Source organism: Nothobranchius furzeri, chromosome 2 (assembly GCF_043380555.1).
Source record: "Nothobranchius furzeri strain GRZ-AD chromosome 2, NfurGRZ-RIMD1, whole genome shotgun sequence".
NCBI lineage: Eukaryota > Metazoa > Chordata > Actinopteri > Cyprinodontiformes > Nothobranchiidae > Nothobranchius > Nothobranchius furzeri.
This window is the reverse complement of record NC_091742.1, coordinates 98,862,768-98,885,169: the sequence shown is the minus strand read 5'-3', so window position 1 is coordinate 98,885,169 and position 22,402 is coordinate 98,862,768. Positions and strand designations below refer to the sequence as shown.

Here is a 22,402-nt window from a genome sequence, read left to right as displayed (position 1 = left end):
TTTTCTCATTAGACGGGAGCTGTGATGTCCGGGACACAGCCCAGCTGCTCGTATTTGTCCGGGGGATAACGGACTTCAAGCTCACAGAGGAGCGGGCAGCAATGCGGTCGATGAGAGGGACAACGACAGGGAGTGATCTTTTTACAGAGGTAAATGCGTGCATGGACACTCTGGGATTGAAATGGGAGAGACTGTCAGGTGTAACCACAGACGGTTGTCCAAATCTTAAGCCGGGCGTACACTGTGCGACTTTTTCACATTTTTGAGCCGATTTTCCAGTCGTGCGAGAAGCCACGACATCGGGGCGAGTTTTGCGCCGAGCGGTCGTGTAGTGTACAGGGGGTTACGAGAGGCGATTAACACCACGTGACCAGCCGCCGATCAGCAGTCGTGAGGTCGCACTCTGGTGTGTTTAATATTTCGCTCGTCCCTCGTGAGGGTATCGCACTGTTGAAGCGGCGCTGCGAGCAGCTGCGACCCAAAAAGTATCAGAACCACTCACGGCGCATGCGCGCGCAATCCTGCATCAACGCTTGTCGCTCGCTATTTCCCTAATAACACACGCTGTTCGTTTTTGTTTCTACACGTTTTTTTACTCACAAAGATTGTCAAGAAAGCGTGTTTGTCGTGTTCATGTCAAATTAAACTGATCACAAAACACAGATTTACTTTCTTTATTTCGTTTTCCTCATCCAACCCCCATAAATCCCTGTGTGTCCTCCTGCAGCACTCCCGAAGGACAACAGGCAAAACAAGACAAAAAAGTCTAACGTGTTGAGTAAAAACTGCTATTTTTAGCACATTTTTAGGGCCGACATGTTGCTACCAGACGTACAGTGTGAGCAGTCAGGTCGCATGCGAGAACTGGGTCGTACAGTGTGAGCACATGACTCGTGAGATCTGCTCTGCGAGGAAGTCGTACACTTTGAGCTGAAGCTGAACGCTGCGAGTGAAAAAGTCGCACAGTGTACGCCCGGCTTTACAGGGAAAAATGTCGGACTTTTTTTTTTTTTTTTTTTTTTTTTTTTTTCAGATGTGCTGACAGTCTTTTTTTTTTTTTATTTATTTATTTATTTTTTTTTTTTATTGAATTTTAAAGTTTTACACAAGTAAAGGAAAAGGAAAAGAAGTAGATAAAAAAGGATAACTAATAACTAACAAAAGATAATAAGGTAAAAAAAAAAAAAAATAAAAAATAAAAAAAAAATAATAATAATAATAATAATAACAAAAACAAATAAATAATATATAAATACACATACCCGTACGTATACATACACATACGTATACTCACATACATACACAACTGCCTACATATCAATAAAGGCGCAGAACGTACAGGGCGTGTGTCTCGATAGCTTGGTGCCACTGTTCACAGACCGAGGACGGAGAAACTATAGGTAGGTAAATAGAAATAAAACTCATATATGCATGGAAACATGCCCATACGTCCATATACACACTTACAGATTCACCTACAGATTCACTTACATATAGGTGCCAGTATACATATACGCATATGCACAGAGTATACAGTACATGCAAAGGAACAGTAAAGACGGAGACAAAGCAGTCATGGTTTAAGTAAAAAAGAGCGAAGAGGCCCCCAAATCTTCGTAAATAGGTCATATTTATGGTGTAAGTCATGGGTCAGCTTTTCGAGAGGAAGGATGGCAGATATTTGAGCAACCCACAGGCTAAGCGTAGGGGGCTGGGATGATAACCAGAGCAAAAGAATACATTTCTTGGCTAGAAATCTAAGGATAACTAATAAGGATTTTTTATGTGCGGCTAGTAGCTGGGGGTCAACATTAAGAAGGTAGAACAAGGGTGACATTGGAAAACGTACTCCCAGAATGTCCTGAATTGCTGAGTGGACCTGCCTCCAGAAAGCCTGAATAACATTACAAGACCAAAAAAGGTGAAAGAATGTTCCATTGGCAGACTTACATTTACTACAGAGGCTGGAGCGGGTGGGGAACATCCTCTGAAGGCGAACTGGTGTGTAATAGGTTCTATAGAAAAATCGAAGATTTTGTTCCTGTATGGCAATGGAGGTAGTTTTAGGGAAAGTTCCCATACAGACCTTGTGCCAATCCAAAGGGTTAATCTTCATCTCCAGATCACGCTCCCACACCCGCTTTACAGAATCGAAACTCGAAGATTCCAAACTAAGCAAAGAGGCGTAAAACTTAGAGAGGAGGCCCCTAGGGGATCTAGAAAGAGTAAAAGTATTTTCTATTTCAGTTAGTTGCAAACGAAATGAGGCAGACCGTAACAGGGATTCAATATAATGACGGATTTGAAGGTATTTGTAGAAGTCTGTGTGACCAATATTACCATTACAGTTAGCCCTAATCTGATCAAAAGGTTTAACAGAACTAGAGGACAACAGATCTGAGAAATCCCTCAGCCCCGAGGAGGACCAGCTCAAAAGGCCTATACTCCGAATGAGTGGCGGTAAATCTGGATTTAAGGCCAGAGGGGACCGGATTGAAATAAAAGGTGGAATTCTCAAATACTTCTTCACATCCCTCCAGGCCAATAATGTATTATAAACCAGTGTGTTATCTCTGAGAGAGCCTATCTGGTCGAACTTAGCAATGTAAGGAAGGGAGGTTAGTCTTCTAGGGAGACAGGCCAGAGTTTCCAACTCAACCCACAGGGATGACTCTCTGTTCGAGAACCAGTCCGATATAATTTTGAGTTGCGAGCACCAATAATAAAATTGTATATTAGGTAGGGAGAGGCCTCCTAGTTGCTTCGATTTAGTAAGCGTAGAAAATTTTATTCGTTGATGTTTATTGTTCCAAATAAAGCGTGAAATCTCTGAGTTGAGGGATTTAAAGAACGAGGGGGGTAAATAACAGGGGAGGTTCTGAAATAAATAATTAAGACGTGGGAGGACGTTCATTTTTATTGTGTTGACCCTACCCAACAATGATGTGGGAAGAGTGGACCATCTGGTTAAGTCAGATTTAATTCTCTGGATGAGAGGAGCGTAATTGGTTGAGAAAAGATCGTCCAGGACGGGTGTAATAAAGATTCCTAAATACCTGAATCCTTTCTTAGAGATTTGGAAAGTGGAATGGGGGACCTCGGCCTGAGGAATATTGAAAGGGCAAGCAATCGATTTATCCATATTGATTTTGTAGCCAGAGAGGGTGCCAAATTTAGCAATGGACCTACAGACCACCGGAATCGAGATAGATGGATTAGTCAAATATAGGAGGACATCATCTGCAAACAATGAAATCACGTGGTTGGTGTCAGATACCCTAACGCCTAGTATATCTGGGTTGGTTCTGATTGTGACAGCAAGAGGTTCGATAAAGAGAGTAAACAATAGAGGGGACAGTGGGCAACCCTGTCTGCAGCCCCTTCTTATAGGAAAACTTTCTGACAATAATCCGTTTGTGTTAACAGTAGCTGTGGGATTAGAATAAAAAGATTTAATTAAATTGATAAAGTTAGGCCCCAGGCCGACTCTTTCTAACACCGAGAATAGAAATGGCCATTCTACCCGGTCGAAAGCTTTTTCGGCATCAAGGGAGATAATCACGGCAGGGTCTTTATGTTGGTTGAGATACTGAACAATGTTAAGGGCTCGGCGTACGTTGTCGGTCCCATACCTTGATTTGACAAAGCCTGCTTGGTCCGGGTGAATTAATTTTGGAAGAATCTTTTCCAATCTACGTGCTAGAACCTTCGCCGCAATTTTATAGTCCACATTAAGAAGGCTAATGGGTCTATAAGATGTACAGTTGAGGGGATTTTTGTCCTTTTTTAGCAGCAGACTAATAGAAGCGGATCTCCATGATGGGGGGATCCCATCACATTTGATATGATTTAGAGCCGGCAGGAAAATAGGTTGAATCTCCGGCCAGAACTTTTTAAAAAATTCCACCGGAAACCCATCTGGGCCAGGGGATTTTCCGTTTGGCATTGACTGGATTGCTGCCCATACCTCATTCGGGCTGAAGGCTGCATCAAGAGAGGATAGGTCCTCTTCCGTAATAGAGGGCAAAGAGATATTATTTAAATAAGCAGCTCCATCTGGATCACATTGTCCTGCCGAATAAAGGGATTTATAGAAATCTCTAAAAGTCTTATTGATAGTTGACGGATCATAAGTGACTTTCCCTTTGTCCATTTTTATTGCAGTAATAGAACGCTCACTAATCTGTTTTTTTAATTGGTGTGCGAGGAGGCGGCTCGATCTGTTGCCAAATTCATAATAGTTCTGCTTAGTATAGAGAAGCAGTTTTCGAGCGTGATTAGTGTATTCTATATTAAGCTTTGTTCTGGCGGCAATTAATGCCTTGAAATTTTCAGGGGTGGAAGATTGCTTGTGGGTCTGTTCCAGCCTAACCACTTCTGATTCAAGAAACCTTCTGTTTTTCTCCAGTGTCTTCTTTCTGAAAGAGCAATAGGAGATGAGCTGACCGCGCATGGTAGCCTTCGCTGCATCCCATATTATAGCGGGCGAAACTGGTGAAAGGCTATTGTCAGCCCAATATTGAGAAAGACTTTTTCTTACAAAGGCGCAAGAGGAGTCGTCGTTCAGTAGTGATGTATTATATTTCCAGCTGGGTGTCCTAGGGATGTCAGAAATTAAATCGCACTGTAGATAAACAGGGGCATGATCTGAGATGGTGATCGGGCCGATTAAGCAAGATTGAACAGAATAGAGGAAGTGTTTAGGGGTAAAAAAATAATCGAGCCTAGAGTATGAATTATGAGGATGTGAAAAGAAAGAGTAATCCTTCGTATTAGGGTTTAGTGTGCGCCAGACATCGATTAGCCCAGAATCCATACATAAACCTTTGAGAGTTGACGAAGCCCTTGGGTTGGATACTGGCGCCGATGAGGATTTATCCAACCTAGCATTATGTATGCAGTTGAAATCACCACCCATAAAGCCAAAGCTATCACAGTGTTGATTAAAAAGTAGCACTATTTGAGATATAAAGTTCGGTGAGTCTGTGTTGGGGGCATAAACATTGAGTATGGTAAAGGGGCGTCCAAAAATCAGACCCTTAATCAAAATAAATCTCCCCTCAGGGTCCCTTACATCATGCAGGAGGGTGAAGGGAATATTCCTCTTTATAAGAATAGCCGTGCCCCTTTTATTCTGCGAATGGGATGAAAAATAAACTTGACCTACCCAGTCTCGTTTGAGCTTTGAATGCTCCAAGTCAGATAACCTGGTTTCCTGGAGAAGCGCTATGTCAATCTTTTGTCTCTTCAGAAAAGTTAAAACTTTTTTTCTTTTAATCACATGACCTAAACCCTGGACATTCCAGGTAACAAAATTAAGTAGGTGGGTCATAAGAAGACAGAGTAAACACCACTATGAAATAGGAAAGGGCCAATAAAGTCGTGAATGCAAAGAGAAACAATGAACCACGACCAAAAAAAAAAAAACAAAAAAAAAAAAAAAAAAAAAAAAAAAAAAAAGCCCCCCCCCCCACCCCACCCCACCCTGCTCCCAAACAGCAGGATAACACACTTTTCCAAACAGTCACCGAGCGTGGTGAGTAGCATTTCCGAACTATATCTAAACATGTGATCTTAGCGACGAGAGGAACACCCGGCGTCTCAACTGCAGACCAAAGCAGGGATTGTAGAGCACCCCCCCACCCCCTCCCGCAAAACAAGCATAATATAAGCACTTAGCAACGGGGGGTCTGGGGAGTAACAGAACCGACCCAATAAAAGTCAATACTCATAATCTATGTCTAATTCCTCGTTACCTCATTTAAGCGAGTCCAAGAAGGCAGCAGCCGACCCGGGAGAGTCAAAGAAAATGATCCGGCCCTCGTGAAGACACCGGAGCCGAGCCGGATGGGCAAAACCACGGTATTTTCCAAGTCGAGCCAATGCCTTCCCCACAGCATCAAACTCTCGCCGCCTGCGAAGAGTTTCTGCAGACAGATCCGGGTAGATGCGCAGCGTTGAATCGCCCTGCCGGAGGTCGCGCTTCCTCAAAGCAGCCCTGAGAACAGCCTCCCTCTGAGGGAATCTCAGGAAGCGCACCAGGACGCTCCTTGGTGGTTTGCCCCTCTCCGGTATGGGAGCCGGGGCTCGGTGAGCGCGCTCGATCTCCAGCGCAGGGAAGTCGGGAGGAAGACCCACCATGGCCGGCAAGGCGGAGCGGAGAAAGCTCGCCAACGAGGTGTCGCCCTCCACTCCCTCGGGCAGCCCCACGATCTTCAGGTTGTTGCGGCGGCTGCGATTCTCCAGGTCATCCAGTTTAAGCTGAAGGCGGTCAACACATTTTTCCAGTGCAAGCAGGCGAGGCCTGTGGGACTCCAGGTCATCTTCGGCGGTGGAGATCCTCCCCTCCGCCTCCCCCAGGCGAGTCTCCGTGAGGGACACCCGGCTGGACAAAGACGACACAGACTCCTCCACCGAGGTAATGGAAGCCCTTATCTCAGTTAAGGTGCCATCCATAACTGTTAAGCGAGTGCCGATAGATTCGTCCATGCCGTTCACTTTGGAGGCCACAGACCTTAGTTCAGCGAGGATCTGGTCCATGGTGTCCTGGCTAGCATGCGTTAGCTCCGGCGAGCCAGCGGGCTCGGTTTCAGCAGACGCACTGGCGGCTTGTTGAGCAGGTTTCTTCTTGGTTGCAGGTGAAAAAATAGGGAATTCCTTGTCACGCTGTGTTCTCGGCATCTCTGGCGAGCGAGTTTGAGGAAAATTTCGAACAATAAATGCAGCGGGTCGGTAAAAAAAGTAGTGGTCTGGAGTGGAGCTAAACACTAAGCGTCCATCTTGGTCCGGGTCACGTGACCTCCCCAATGTCGGACTTTTGAAACGCATGCAAGATAAAGTGACAGAAATCGATGCAGATCAAAAATAGGTGTTTTTGCATTGTATTATACACCAACATGTGTTGTGCAAGTCAGTGCTAAAAATCAACCATGTTACTGATGTTGTTACTAAAATAATAAACTTCATCAGGGCGCAGGCGATGAATCACAGACAGTTTGTGGCTCTCTTGGAGGACTCCACACAGCTGTCAGATGGCTCAGCCTGGGGAAAGTGCTGAAGAGGGTTTGGGACTCGAAAGCAGAGATTCAGGATCTCTGCTGGATTTCTACTCTTCTCTTAAGGAGGATTTTCCAAACCTGAGGAGACATGCTCAGAAGATGTTGGTTCTCTTCGGCTCTACCTACATTTGTGAACAAACATTTTCAATGATGAAGTTTACAAAATCCAGGTATAGATCTTCTCTCACTGATGATCATTTGTCAGCTGTGCTTCGCATCTCCACCTCAGACATTCAACCTGACTTTGATGCACTCATTAAAGCCCAGCAGAGACTAGATTTCTCTCACTGAATAAGAAAAAAATTGCTTAAAAACACAAAATAAGGTGTTTGGACCACAAATGTAGGCAACTAGCAGTGAACTGGGACACTTTTTTTAAACCTCTTTCTCAAGATCACAGTTCAGTGATTTTATTTTACAGACAATACTGCGTGTCTGTAGAATGCTAAGAACCTCTTTCCAACAATATTTGAAACTCAGAATGTGTTTTGGAGTGAATGTGACTGAAACTGTTAACTAATATAAGTCACAAATGTTTAACAAAAACCAAATGTGCACACTTTGTTTACCATTGCCTTGGGAAATTTGAATAAATCACATTTTTGTAAGCCAACCTCACTTTTTCCTTTTTGCTCATTTATAACATATAGTCTACTCTTACCAGCTTGAAGAAACAATGGTATTTACTGCTTTTTATAAAGAAATACCATTAATATTATGCATAATTGACTTCAGCCTTTTGGCCTGCGGCCCTCCACAATATTTTCTATTTCTCATGTGGCCCCATGGAAAAAATAATTGCCCACCCCTGACGTACACGAATGACCGGTACTGGCTGCTGTCACCTGTTGTGAGCAGCGCTCTGCTGTCTGAGGGTAGGCCCCGCCCACAACGCCGCGGCTGCTGTGGCTCCCAGTGTTTTCTTTATTGTGGGAAACGGGTAATAATGGCTCTTTGATGGGAACAGGTTGCCGATCCCTGGTCTATGTCTATGCAAGGACATTAAAGTTTTGAGGTTTTACAATTACTTCTGGGGGCAGAGTTGCAATGACATGCGCACTGCGTTGCCCTAGCGCCAGTTTAAAACAGAAAAGGCGGACAGGGATACAGGGCCAACATTACCAGTAATCAAAGATGCACCCATTACATTTAAATCGGATGTCTGGGCTAATTTCAGTTTTGGGATCGTGGATGTGAAAGAATCACTTAACACAGTATTTGTTTACTATTTTTAAGTTCAGTAATATTCTTGTTAGAAAGGCCACCAGGTGGCGCACTCACGCTCTCACCCTCTCAGAGCAGAGCTGACGACAGTGCAGAGGAGACCACCAGCAGAGCAGGTGGAGAAGCACATGAGACAGCAGAGTGGAGGAGAGTTTTACTAAGCTAATTCCAAGGTTAAGTCAGTTTTGTGTGCGTGAATGACTGCTAAGTAAGTAATCCTTTGTTTACTGGACCTGCTTACATAATGTGTTAGGAATAAGTTTGTTTACCTCGTGGTGTTCTGGAATGTTCCTATGTCATAGTTATGCTTGATAGTTCTGTCATGAATCTGCACTGCCTTATTGTATGAGTGTAGGTCCCTGTTGCCTATTTTATGCATGTGTGTAGGTTGCAGTGTTGGATGTGAGGTGGTTTATAGCTGTAAAAGTGGATCATTTGGTTTAGAATTTCAGAATATTTGAGTGTTGGTAAATCCCTCAAATGGCCACTAGATGTCCTCCTTGTCTGCCCTGGCAGTTTACCCAGAGGGGTTTTAGCTTGTGTGGCCACATAGGCTGGGTTGTCTAGACCAAGGTGATATGGACCTGCTGATTATTATATTATTTTCTGTTTAGAGGGTTTTTTATCCTACTATGTTGTTGTATTTGAACAAATGGGGCAGAATATATTTTATGTTAATCTGTTCTTCCTGTATTATTCTTTCCTTTAGACCACACACTCACCTACCAACATCCTTGTTTATGTTAAAGAGTAGAATACTCGTTGCTCAGCCCTGCATCATTGTTCTGCGTGCCCCTGTGCATTGCTGTTGCTACTACTTTTCACCTGAGAATAAAGAGGCCAAGTTGAAATAAAGCCTGAACCTGTGTTCTTACCGACACCCCAGGAAGACACCCTTTAACTCCCTCCCTGATACAGTCCATCTACCTACTAACAATCTAACAATTCTATCTTAAAGCTGCTCTACCGAAAACATTATTTCATATATTATTTAAGTAATTATCGGCAGCACACTTTAAACATTATTGCTCACTATAGTGAATAGATGAATGTTCTGTTTTTCAGGGATTTCGAAATCAAAAAGAAATTGAAAACTATTCTACTGCTTTTATTAAGTAATGAACATTTTTGTGTGAAGAATCGTGATGCATTTCAGACTCAAATCGAATCGTTAGGCAGATAATCGGAATCGGATCGAATCGTGAGGCAGGTAGAGATGCACACCACTAATACACACGCCCCCAGAAGTGAGTCAAACCCCTACAGCGGATACTCTAAAAGAAACGACTACCCTCCCAGAGACAGCTCTGTCCTCAATGTTAACCACCAGTCTCATAAAAGTGTTCCTTCCTTCCCCCTCTAGAGAAGACGACTAATGATAAAATAAAACCCGAAAAGGTTTCATAAAAAGAACTGGAAAAACAGTAGCAGGCTAAGATCTGTGAACAAACACACATTGTTAATCGTATTCTAACGAAGCACAAAAATGCTATGAATGTTCTAAACCCATACCTTATCGGCCGACCGCTTGCCAATGTAAATTCCCGGTTGTTCACCCCTCAGTCCTGCTCACACTTCATAAAGAGAAACCCATTAAGAATATAACCTTTATTTAACTAAAATAAAGCAAAGCCAGGTCACTCACCACTTAGCTGCACCCACGTCTGCACCCAAAGCGAAGCATTCGGCTTTTGCGGCTAGACCCCAGCTGCCCTAATTATAGCAGCCCTCTAATTACACACCCGGCCTCTCCTGTGTCAGCGGCATGACACGTACGACCAGAATTACTTCCGGGAACTAAGGTGACCCGGTTACATATAATTAAGTTTAAGAAAGTTGGAGGTGAACCATTTTTTAATTTCTGAGAGGCAGAGGGTAAGGGTGGATGGCGGAAGGGTGGAATGGGGTTTACTAGAAATGTAGAGCTGGGTGTCATCAGCGTAGCAATGGAATTGTATACCAAATTTACGGAAAATATTGCCGAGGGGTAGGAGATAGATTATAAACAGAAGAGGACTGTTAACAGAGGAAACTCTGTTACTAGTGGCTATTTTTATATTTCACACCCAGTCGGCCCTTTAGAGAAAAGCTCTTCTGGTCACCGATATATCTTAGTTGTCTGTGACTATGCGACACGTTACCCAGAGGCATTCCCGCTTAGATCCATTAAGGCCAGACAAGTGGCTAGCTGTCTCATAAGCCCCCTTCAGACAGGCCATGAAAAATGGAAATGTTCGGGACTCTGTCCTTAAGACCTTTGTGTCTGAATACAAACATCCGGCTAACGTTTTCCGTAATTAAACAGGACGAAGCCCCTAGTAACAGGACCGGACTTGACACGGACAGGGTGGCTGCTTCAGACTGGTGAGGTCGAGTTCTGGACAGGGAGGAGGGGGAGAAGGAGGGGACCGGGGGACACTGTGCGCACCTAGATAGCTCGCTCCTGTAGCATGCGGCGAACCATGGCAGCTCGCCTCCTACGGTACCGTCTCCTAGACGCGCGACGGACCGCTTCACACCGCTTCCGTGATTCCTTTAACCATTGAGCTTCATCATCCAGGTCTCTTATGCGTCTTTGTGTGCGCAGAATTATGCTTAACATAAGTCCGATCAGTGAGAGGAATTCTATCTCTTTGTCGGCCATGTTTGACTGAATGGCTTTGTTTGGGTAAATGACGCATGTACGCCCGCCGCACTATGTTTACGCAATATCCGGGTACAGCCTTCCCACCCCCTCCCCCTCAGACATCTGGAACTTTTCCCTGCTGTGTGAAGGCAGCTGAAAAACCGGACTGAATTGTCCACACATATTCCAGAATGTCAATCTGAAAAGGGCTATACAGTTGTTTTCTAGGGTAGGCATACCTAAAGAGGTCCTGACAGACTGTGGGACAAATTTTTTATCTAAACTTTTGTAGCAGGTTTATAAAGTGTTAGGTGTGAAATGTAAAAATAGCCACTAGTAACAGAGTTTCCTCTGTTACAGGACCCAGGACAGAGCCCTGGGGCACACCTGAGGTGACTGGGGATGGTTTCGAGGAAAAGGAATTTAACTGAATGAACTGAGTGCGGCCAGTGAGATATGACTGGAACCAGTGGAGGGGGGTGTGAGTGATACCAAGAGAAGAGAGTCTATTTAGGAGGATCGAGTGAGAGATGGTGTCAAAGGCCGCACTCAGGTCAAGGAGAATGAGAATGGAAATGAGACCAGAATCAGCTGCAAGAAGTAAATCATTGGTTATACAAATGAGAGCGGTTTCGGTGCTGTGATTCAGACGGAAGCCAGACTGAAAATGCTCATAGAGCTTATTACATGTGAGATGGCAATGAAGTTGTGATGCCACAGCTTTCTCTAGAACGTTTGCAATGAAGGGAAGGTGTGAGATGAGACGGAGGTTATTGAAGTCATTAGGTCTGAACCAGGCTTTTTTGGTATGGGACTGACAGCTGCGGATTTAAAAGGAGAAGGAACTGTTCCAGATGATAATGAAGAATGAATAATTGCTTTAATGAAAGGGAGGAGAGACGGGAGGCATGATCTAACAAGGACTGTGGGAAGGGGATCTAACAAACAGGAGGAAGGTTTCGACTTTGAGATGAGGTCAGGGATTTCTGATGGGTGAGGTAGTTTAAAGGAGGCAAAGTGAAGGGAGGGATTAAAGAGATCAGCAGAGGGATCAGGCAGAGGGTTTTTACCAAGGCTATGGTGGATTCTGTGGACCTTGTCATTGAAGTTATAGGTGTTGGAGGAGTAAAAGTGGATAGGCAGTGAGTCCGGAGCCTGAAAAATCCTCTTAAAGATGGAAAATGGTGTCTTATTATTAGAAGAGTTAGAACAAATGAGGTTGGAATAAAACTATGATTTGGCATGGATGATGGTGTCCTTACAGTGTGAGATCTGGGCAGTGTATAAGTCCTTATGGATGGTGAGGCCAGTTTTCCTATAGAGTCTTTCCAGTCTGCGATTTGTGGCCTTCATGCAGTGCAAGGCAGATGTAAACCAGGGAGCAGACTGGGTGAAGGAGACAGAACAGAGTTTAATAGGAGCATGTGAGTTCAGGATGGATTCTAGTTCAGTATTGTATCAGATGACAAGGTTGTCCAGACTGACAGATAGATCAGGGGTCAGGGTGGCTAGGCTGGAGGAGAGGGAGATTAAATCAATATTCTTGATGTTACGGGAGGACATGAGACGGATTTGTTTGACGATCGAGAGACGAAGGGGAACAGAAAACGAGATAAGTGTGGCAAGGTGGATAAACGAGGGCCCGGGCGGGATTCGACCCCCAGACTCCTGGGTGAGAGTCATACGCTCTAACCAGTCAGCCAAAGGGACATCCCCTTGGCCAAGTAGCCAGGGCGCATGATCAATCGGGACATTGTGACAGGACGCTCACACTGTCACATCTTCCCCCCTCTACACGTGCATGCATTCGGGGGGTGAAGTGACTCTGGAGCACACCATCAGAGGGAACCACCACCAGGGCTCGACCACCACTGTCAGCTCACAGCCTAAATGAAAAGAAAACAGAAAGCACGGTGAAAATCCAAATACACACACACACACACACACACACACACACACACACACACACACAAACACAGCCACGACTGAGCAGGCAGGCCATCAGGAAATGAGCGAGCATGCAGCTCGCCTGCACACGAGTCTATTAGCCTCAGCCTCAGCCGTCCTTATGAGCTCCCGGGCCGACGACAACTGCCGGTAGGGCCCGCAGGCCCTCGTTGAAATACCCAAACCCACAGCGGGTGTACGCCCTCCGCTGGTATTCAGTACAGAGGAGCTAGTGACAAAAGCCGCTCCCGATGGTCTCCGCTGATCCCGTCAACCAGTCCGAGCGGCGGGGTGGAGAGGCCTTTGAACCGGATGATGGTCCAACACCGGGTCAACAACCGGTAAACAGAGATCCCATGAACCAGTGCAGAAAAGCAGCAGAACAGAGTCTCCCGTGGAGACACACCCCTTCCTGGATCACTTCTTTGAAGCACATAGGATAAAAGAGAAGCCTTCCGTTACTCTGGGAGGACCACATACAACAATTCAGTCCGACACGGCATTGGCAGTGAACGAATGGGTCTAAAATGTTGACTTTAGTCGTCAATGGCAGTGAATGAGCTAAAATCACCAAGTAAAATTACGTTAGGGGAGAGAGTAGATAGATGTGTTAAAAGAGTTGAAAATTCATTTAAAAACTCAAGAGTTAAAATTTGGGGAGTGATAGATGGTGACAGTGATGGTGGGGGTCAGGCCGGGTAGTTTGCAGGCGAGGAATTCGAGGTGGTAGAGTCACTGGAAGGACCTTCCAGGTCTCGCGGTAGAGCATCGCGAGACCGTCACCACGGCTCGACTTGCGCGGCTTGTAAGTGTAAACAAACCCAGGAGGGGTACAGTCCTTCAGCTGGGAAAAATGGCTGGGATATTGCCATGTCTCATTAAAACAGTTAAAATCAAGCTTACGGTCCTTGATGATGTCCTGGAGGAGATGTCCGTTACCGGAGAGGGAGCGGATATTGAGGAGACCAACCTTCGCGGTGAGTGAGATTTTCGCAGGCGACGGATGCATTAGCTGCACTAGCCAGTCGGGGATTGGTAGCTCGGCCTCGGCAGGTATTCCTGGGTAGCCACCGGCGAGTCATGGACCAGAGGGAGGGTATTCCCTTGGAATCATCAAGGTGGAAATTCTGTCGGGACACCCGATGGACATACCGCCTACGAGGCTGGAAGGCGATGCAGGGGAAGAGGCATAGAGCTGGAGGTGGAGATCTGGACTGGTGGAAGCAGAGATTGAAGAGCTCCGCCACGAATACTGGAGGAGCCCATCCACGGTTGGATCAACAAGTGAAAAAACAGCCCAGGTTAGTGCGAGCCACACAGAAATTCCACAGGCCCACATCCCGAAGTAGAGAGGGGTGACGTGGAACCAGAGCAGGGACTGAGCAGGCAGATGAGCAATTATCTGTCAGGTTGTAGACCGTAGCTTAAAAGGTAACAGTTAAAAGGTAGACAATAAAGGTAGATAATAAAGGTGAAGAAATACACTCCTCGATGTCTAATGGCTTTATTGACAAGGATGAAGGAGCGCTGCGACGACATACAAAGCTGAGAGCAGAAGCTAACGGCAGCGTGAAGCAGCAGCATGTGCTGAAGACCAAAGCTAAGCAATGCGATAAAATAGGTAAATAAATGCAGCGCGGCTTAGCATGCATACTGACAATGTGACCATTACATTAGCTTAACAAGCAGGTGAAGACTTACAGATACAAGTCGAACAGTAGCATGGATGACCGCTGACCCCGTGTTGGCAGGACCCAAGTCGTGTGTCTTCGTCGTTGGACGCAGGCAGGGGCGCAGCACTCTCTGGGTTAGTGCGAGGGGTGGCCGGGGTGAAGGCGCGGAGAAAGCGCCGGTTGCGCAGGGTGAGGCGGCCAGACCCATCGACCCTGATGCGGTACTGGTCGTGTCCTAGTGACTCTACTACCAACCCAGATCTGTCCCATGCCTGCGGGCTACAGCCAACTAGGTGCTGGAGGAACACCACCTCCCCGACTATGACAGAGCAGAGCGGTCATACGTGTTCTCTCAGAGACTCAGTGGTGCGGGCCATCCGAGTCCGGAGGGCCTCTTCCTTCGCCGCCCATGCCTGACGCCAGAGCGGACGGTGGCTACCCAGGAATACCTGCCGGGCTGTTTTTTTACTTGTTGATCCAACCGTGGATATTATTTCAAAGTGTGTTTTTATTTGTTAGGAATGTAAAATGACTTTCATCATATTTAAAATATCTGATTATATGTAAAAATAAATAAAAAATGAATAAAATACCTAATGGAATGAACCTGTTATTCACATATCTGATATTTTCAAAAATTCAAGATACGACATTGTTTCATTGCACATGTGTACAACAAAATGATCTTTGTGCTCACTAAAGACAGCTCATAAGGATGTAGTAACATATAAGGACAATTTAAAACAGGACTGAGAGCCCTTGAGCCGGATTCCCTGTGGTCTGTATTTTTTAAATAACATCCCAGGTAACAAGCTTACATTGAAACAACATTGACTTTCCATCTGAATCATCAGTTTGGTTGATATTGTAATATTGATGCTAACTAGTTGTTGAATCAACATTGATAAACTGATAATGAAACCATGTCTGTGTAGCTGAAAAATTTGTAACTGTAACTTTCAAGGACTAGAAAAAAAACGCCGTTTTTTACGGCGCTCTGAAGGACTACATGAAGATGGCGAGCAATACGGCGTTCAGTATGGAAAGCCAGAATCGCCAAAATACGCCACTTTCCCAACCCGTCTAGTTTAGCGATGGCGAAAAAAACGCGGTATGATGTGTCAAGACATCGTAAAATGTGGCGAAAACTCTCCCAGAACGCCATATTTGACGCCAGCCAGAGCCGTTCTTAACGGTTCCGTAGCATGCTGGAATAAACTACGTTTTTTTTCCGGACATGGAACGCCGTTTTTTTACGTCACCCTAATCCCAGACGCATTCCCTGTGTGGGTGGCGTAAAAAACGGCGTTTTGTATGGACATTGAGCGCTGCTTTTTTCGCCACTCTGTGACATAAAACGCCGCTTTTAACGCCTTTTTGTGGCAGTTTTCACGCGTTTAAAATTCAACTTTACTCTCACTTATGCAGAGCCCTCCCCGTGGGTTTCTCATCCACTTCATTTAAACTCCAGTGACCCAATGAAAGAAGAGGAGGTTGAGGCAGCACTAATTCATCACAGATTCGCCGGGCTGTACAGGTTGTTGCAGTCTACTGTTTTCTAATACAACTCTGCTCTGTTTCAACTAATTTCACTGTATAGATAAAGCCTCGAAATGTAGTAATATTATCAACGATGTGTCAACATTATTATTTCTGTCTACCTGTAAAAGGCAGAAACGCTGTTTCAGTCAGACCTGATGATTACTTAAAAGTGTGGCCACTAGATGGTGCCACATGCCAGTCTGTCCTGTTTCGTAGCTCGTGAGTCCAGCTGGAACATCAGTGCTCTTTCTGTCCAAAACTCCCTTCTTCTTAAGCTCATCCACTTTCAGTATTTACTATTATTTTCTACTATTGTTATACTTGTCTTACAGGGTTAATGATTAGTTGATTAGAAACAAGTGCTCATCTAGAACATTTGAAATTTGTGTTACAGCAGTTCATGTTTTCAACTTAAATATCAAAATATTACAGAAAGTTAGCAAATCGGTAGCAAGTATGCAGGCGCTTCAGTATTGTAGTGGGCATAATCATCAACAGACACGTTTGTTTTATAAGAGGTTGAAACAGGGACGAAATTTTGATTTCAGAAGTGGGGGGGGGGGGGGGACACAGCAGGCTTGTGCGGATTTGGGGTGGGGGGTGTTATGTAAAGACCCCTTGACACGTCATGTGCCCATCTCAATAATTTTTCCATCCTATATATATATATATATATATATATATATATATATATATATATATATATATAAAAGTTAAAAAATGTACAACTCTATTATTATTTTTATTTATTATCATTATTGAAGTGCAGTTTTGGCTGTTGACAATGGATAGGCCATTGTATTTATTGTTTTGGGTCTTTTTTATTGTTTTTGGTGCAACATTTTCTAACAGGGAGTGAGATTCCTTTTTTATTCAATTTTTGTTTGTTATTTTTATTCATTTAGAAGTTCTGGTTCTGGACATTTCAATGTTAAATTAAGGTTTATTTGTTGCATTTTAAAGGGTGTACTTGCATTATTATGATATATTAACATTATATTAGTGGTTATTTTGGTCTAGATAATGTTGACAATATCGTTTATCATCAACAATTTGTTGGACAAAATATCGTCCAGCAAAATGTGTTACTTTCCCAGGCCTAGTCAAAAGTATAAAAATTATTTATACATAAACGGTCCCTCCTGAGATCTGGCCGTTTGTTCATTTGCTGTGTTAGAGGACATGCTGAACTAATGTTTTACACATGATCATCACCCTAACATTTGAGTGTATAAAAACATATTAAATATGTTTTTTCCCTTAAAAGTGTTTAAACAGTTGTTGCATTTCAACACACAAAAAATAAATGGAAAAAATAAGATAAATCTAATGAAAAGTGTACATCTTTGACATTAAGCTTAAAAAAATCTGTTGACGATGATGATACTGTTCATTTTTCAGAGCTTTTTAATGTGAAAATATACATTGCAATAGATAAGTTTACAATAAAGTTAAATGATAAAAGTTTTGACGTTACACTTCTACTACTACTAGTAATAATAATTATGATGATAATAGTAATAAAAAAATAATTATTATAATAATACGAATAAATTGTGTCTGAGGAGTCAGTTATGTGGAGGAGATGAGTTTGTAAAAGTTAGTTTTGAGTATGTTTGTGAAGGAGGAGGTGAGTCTGAGCTTAATGCAGGGGTGTCACATGTTCCAACTTACGTTTTGACTTTGAAAGAAGTCTCTTATATCCACTTTTCGTTTTCTTGACATGCTGCCTCCTGGCTGTGCCTAATTACCAAAGACTCACAAATGAACACTTATTCAAATGTTATGTAATGGAAGCTTAGCTGAGCTCTGATATTACACAGCGTCTAGTTGACGATGTGACTCAGTACCGGTGTTCCCTAGCGGCTCCAAACTAGCAAAACAACGTGAGCACGTTCTGACTGTTTACAACTTGAGTGACAGCAGCAACAGCCAATAATACGTTAGCAAGTATCAGCAGAGCCAATAGATTAGCTTTTGGGCGGGTCTAATAGTAAACCGGTTTCCGTTTCGGTCCTAGTGCTCAACCAAATCCTTTTAATGGAGCGTAACATTGTTTTTGGACGGAAAAAAGTGCAGGGGACCAAAACTGCCTTTTGAAAAAGTGGGGGGGGACATGTCCCACCCGTCCCCCCCCCCCAAAATTACGTCCCAGGGTTGAAAGTAATTTGTTTTAACCAGCGTTTCAGGATCATGAGGACATTTTCAGAGTCATGTCTTGGTGAAGCAGCAATGAAAAACGTTTTTCTTGAAATATTTATGTAAATAAAAACATTCAAGAGCATATTTTAGCCAAGAAAGCTCATTAGCAAAGTCTAGTGTAAGGCTTCTGTAGGAGAACAACAAGCAGACATGTTTCAAACTTTTATTAAAGTGCTCTGATCCTGGATCTGGGAAGGTTCTGGAGTGGCTGGTCTGAGGATCTGGAGAGTGATGGTGGAGAAGCAATACAGAACATCTTCAGGAGCTCCTGTAAGACAAGTATAACAGTAGTAAAAAATAATAGTAAATACTGAAAGTGGATGAGCTTAAGAAGAAGGGAGTTTTGGACAGAAAGAGCACTGATGTTCCAGCTGGACTCAGCCCGGCGAATCTGTGATGAATTAGTGCTGCCTCACCCTCCTCTTCTTTCACTGGAGTCACTGAAGGGATTTCCGCCGCTTTTTTCGGCGTTAAATATTCTAACGTGTTCAAATGTGGGCGATTAGTGACCCGAACAGCTTGCCATACCTTCGGGTTTGTGAGGCTGGGTCGGCAGAGAGGAGCAGGAAGTGGGAGCTGAGTGGGAGGAGGGACGGAGGGAGCTAGCCGCTGAGTAGCAACGGCTAGTGACGGAGTGATGAGTGACTGGAACGGGAAGAAGAAGAGAAGTGGAGAAGCTGGGGCCTCGAGGAGTTGACCTGGAAACGGACTTGAATAACTGGTCAGGAGCTCCTGGCACCAGGGATCGATGAGCGAGCTTGTGAATGGTGAGTGAGTCTTTCACCAACCTGCGTAGGCCTCCAGCCCCATGGTCCTCCTGCTTTTGTTGTGTTAACACACTAGTAACCAGCCTCATCAGCTGTTCCTCTGCTCACGAGCAGCGAGTCTCCTCATCATCTACCTGCACAGGTCCTTCTCACACCAGACATGACTCGCTGAGCCAGGTCACCTTCAGTCAGAGATAACTTTAGACTTTTGTCTCTCTAGATGCATCCGACACACACACACACACACACACACACACACACACACACACACACACACACACACACACACACACACACACACACACACACACACACACACACACACACACACACACACACCAAGTAGTGTTTCTATGGTTACGTTGTGATGTCTTAGTAAATATTCTATTTGGTGAGAGATAAACTTTGTAGTATTTATCCTAGTGGATCTATAGTTAAACGGGTAAACTAGTAGTAGCACATCCAACGTCAAAGAGAGTAAAAAGTTATTATCAGGAGAGGGAGAATGTTTAAGTGGTTAGCAGCAGTGTGCTAGACGATGGCCCCCTCCATGAGGCCACCACAGCTCAGCAGAACATCGTTGTAGCTTCTTCTGGGGAGAAAAACACTTAGAGAGAAAATAAAGTTAACAGCTGAAATAGCAGGGTTGTCACGGTGTGAAAATTTAACCTCACGGTTATTGTGACCAAAATTACCAAAGTTTTCGGTATTATCGCAATATTTTTTTAAACGTGCTACATTTTCACACAATTAAATAAACCCTGTATGTCAGGAAATATTGTCCTCAGTTTGTGTCTAAATTTAGCCTAAAATGTGTTATTTTGTAATTATGTTGTTTATTTGTTTACATTTTTTCCCTTTAGTCTTTAAAATACCAATATTTGCCCATAACTTCTCATTTTTTGTCTGTTTGATGTCATCATTTTAAAAATATTAGACCAGATGATACTCAGTACTCAAGCAGCCTTCTAATCAGATACTTTTTTACCCTTACTTGAGTAATAAACCCTATATCAGGAAAATATTGTCCTCGGTTTGTGTCCTTCCAGTGAGCTTTGCAGATGTGGGAAAATGTCATCAGGCAGTAATCATTGTTAAATTCGCTGACGTCGTTAGGTCCGTTTTAGGGGGGCTTCAGCCCCCCTAAAATAATCACAAGCCCCCCATCATTTTGAGTTTTTTTTAGGGCCGGGACTTTAACACGTTAATTATGATTAATTAGAAAAAAACGACACGTTAAAAAAATTTCACGCATTTAATTGCAGCTTGCATTTCAAGCACGGCGGAACCTTTGTCATTGCACGACTTCCTCGTAGACTGAATATCACTGACGCACACAACAATGCACAGTGGCTCATGGCTACTAAAACGGAATAAAAACAGAAAGAAGTTGTCTTGCTTGGACTGATGCAGGATTTAGGAAACACGTCCGCCTCTTTTCTTAACTTGGAAAAAACAAACTTCCAGACAACAACGGAGTCCGTGTCGTGGACATTTTTCAGAGATCGTCTCTGCTGCGGCTGCCCGGTGGCACCGGAAACTTTACAAAAGTTGCGGTAAGCTATATTTTTAACATTTACGTAACATCTGTGCAGCGCTGAAAGCACCAGACAGAATAATTCTGTGCCCTAACAGTAGTTTATGAAAGTAGTCAGACAAACGAGAGGCACCTGGCTGCCGCTGGGAGAACGCTCCGTGTTCTCACTACTCTGTAAACAATCACAAACAACGTGTCTTAAAGTTGAAAACAGAAGTTTAAGTTAAAACAGAAACACTCTGAAACTTTTCTGATGATTTTCTAAACAATTCTGTTGGGGAATTATATGTTTCTGAAACATCACATGCATTACTATCATTAAGCAGCGAGGTGTGCTGAAGCGGTCACCAGCTAAGGGGCGGATGCTTAAGTGCATCAGGGGCAGCGAGGAACGAGGAAGTTGTGATCAGGCTGGAGATCACACCAGATTCTCTGCTGCAGGCGTGAATCTGCGGGTCTGCAGCATCCCCTTCTTAACATCAGGACTTCCCATGTAAGGAAGGTCTGCTCACCTGTTCGTTAGATCCAGTGGCGGCTGGCCAGTAGAGGGCGATAGGGCGCCGCCCTCCCAGTGTTTTTAATTTTTATTAAAAAAAATAAATAAATAAAATTAACAATAATCACTCATTCTAAGTTAATTGTGTGTTTTGTAACAAAAATAAATCATATATCTATATTGGTCTCTGCCGAGCGGTGGAGGCTGTGTGCTGTTTTTGAATCGCCCAAACAGGACGGGACCAGTCGTCCAATTGCTGACAAGAAAATCAAACGGTAGGAATGGGAATGTACTAGGGCCCGACCGATATGCTTTTTTTGGGACAGATACCGATATAAAACTTTTAACAAAGGCCAATAGCCGATATAATGGCCGATGAATCTCCCTCACAAAAAAAGAAATACAAATGTTCTGAAGATTAAACCCTTCATTCTCTGCCTTTTTGATGCTAACTTATTTCTCTATTACACACCAAAGAACTGTCTCAATAACTCACTAGGGTTTCCAAGTAATGCAAATAAGATTTATTTAGCAATCTCAGAAACAACAGAACACACAAACTACTACTGAAGATGAGCAGATGCTGCAGATGACATCACCGGATGGATCTTTAGTGAAGTAGGCCCACACCTTACTACGGCCCTCTTTTTCCATCTGTAATAAAATAATCAGCATAAAAGTACAGTTATATATCTGTTGATACCAAGACAAAGTCAAATACATTAAATGTGGCATTTTTATACTTAAAAGTTTAAAAATTATCATGTAAATAAATTATATCAGACATTGTGGCTCAAAACCAATGGCTCTGTTTTTGTTTGGTTCCCCACCTGTTAAGGTTTTCTCATTTAGTATTCGTCTTCCGTTTGTTGTCAGTTTTTTTTTCTAGTTATTCTTCTTTCCCTTTTAGGATTCTTTCTTCTTTAAAATTATTTTCATTTATAGTTCCTCCCGTGTTCCCCTGCTGTCCTCTGCTCCCACTCACAGCTCCTCATAACTAGTCCTCTGTCATCTCTCACTCCTCAGTGCATACGGTTCAGTTTCAGTCATACTCTGCTGGTTTCAGCGTCCTAGCTACCTGATTGTTGGCATTAAAATACTTTTGAGTTTTACACTTTTGTGTTTTGATCCTTTCCAAAGCCGACAGTATTAGGAAAATAAAAATAAGATACGTTAGATTAGTATGTGGCAATGTATAAGCCTTATGTAAAATATAAGGCTGAAAAATACAATAGATTTATTCTATTGCAGAGGAATGTTTATTTTCTCGTATTACCGCCCCCCCCCCTCCCAGCTAGGAGAGGGGGGGGCTCCCTGCACAGCGTTTCAT

The 22,402-nt window shown here is 43.6% G+C and overlaps 2 protein-coding genes across 2 annotated transcripts in view; one reads left to right on the top strand and one right to left on the bottom strand.

Moving 5' to 3' along the window:
• The window catches only part of LOC129162178 (oocyte zinc finger protein XlCOF6), an 849,318-nt gene that overhangs the window by 125,750 nt on the left and 701,166 nt on the right, over positions 1-22,402 (bottom strand). The gene's annotated exons all lie outside the window — the stretch shown is intronic.
• The window catches only part of LOC129163602 (zinc finger protein 721-like), a 100,087-nt gene continuing 96,590 nt past the window's right edge, over positions 18,906-22,402 (top strand). The window contains exon 1 of the mRNA XM_070548484.1: positions 18,906-19,039. Within this exon, the coding sequence (XP_070404585.1) occupies positions 19,021-19,039 (19 nt within the window). The 5' untranslated portion in view covers positions 18,906-19,020. The remainder of the gene's footprint in view (positions 19,040-22,402) is intronic.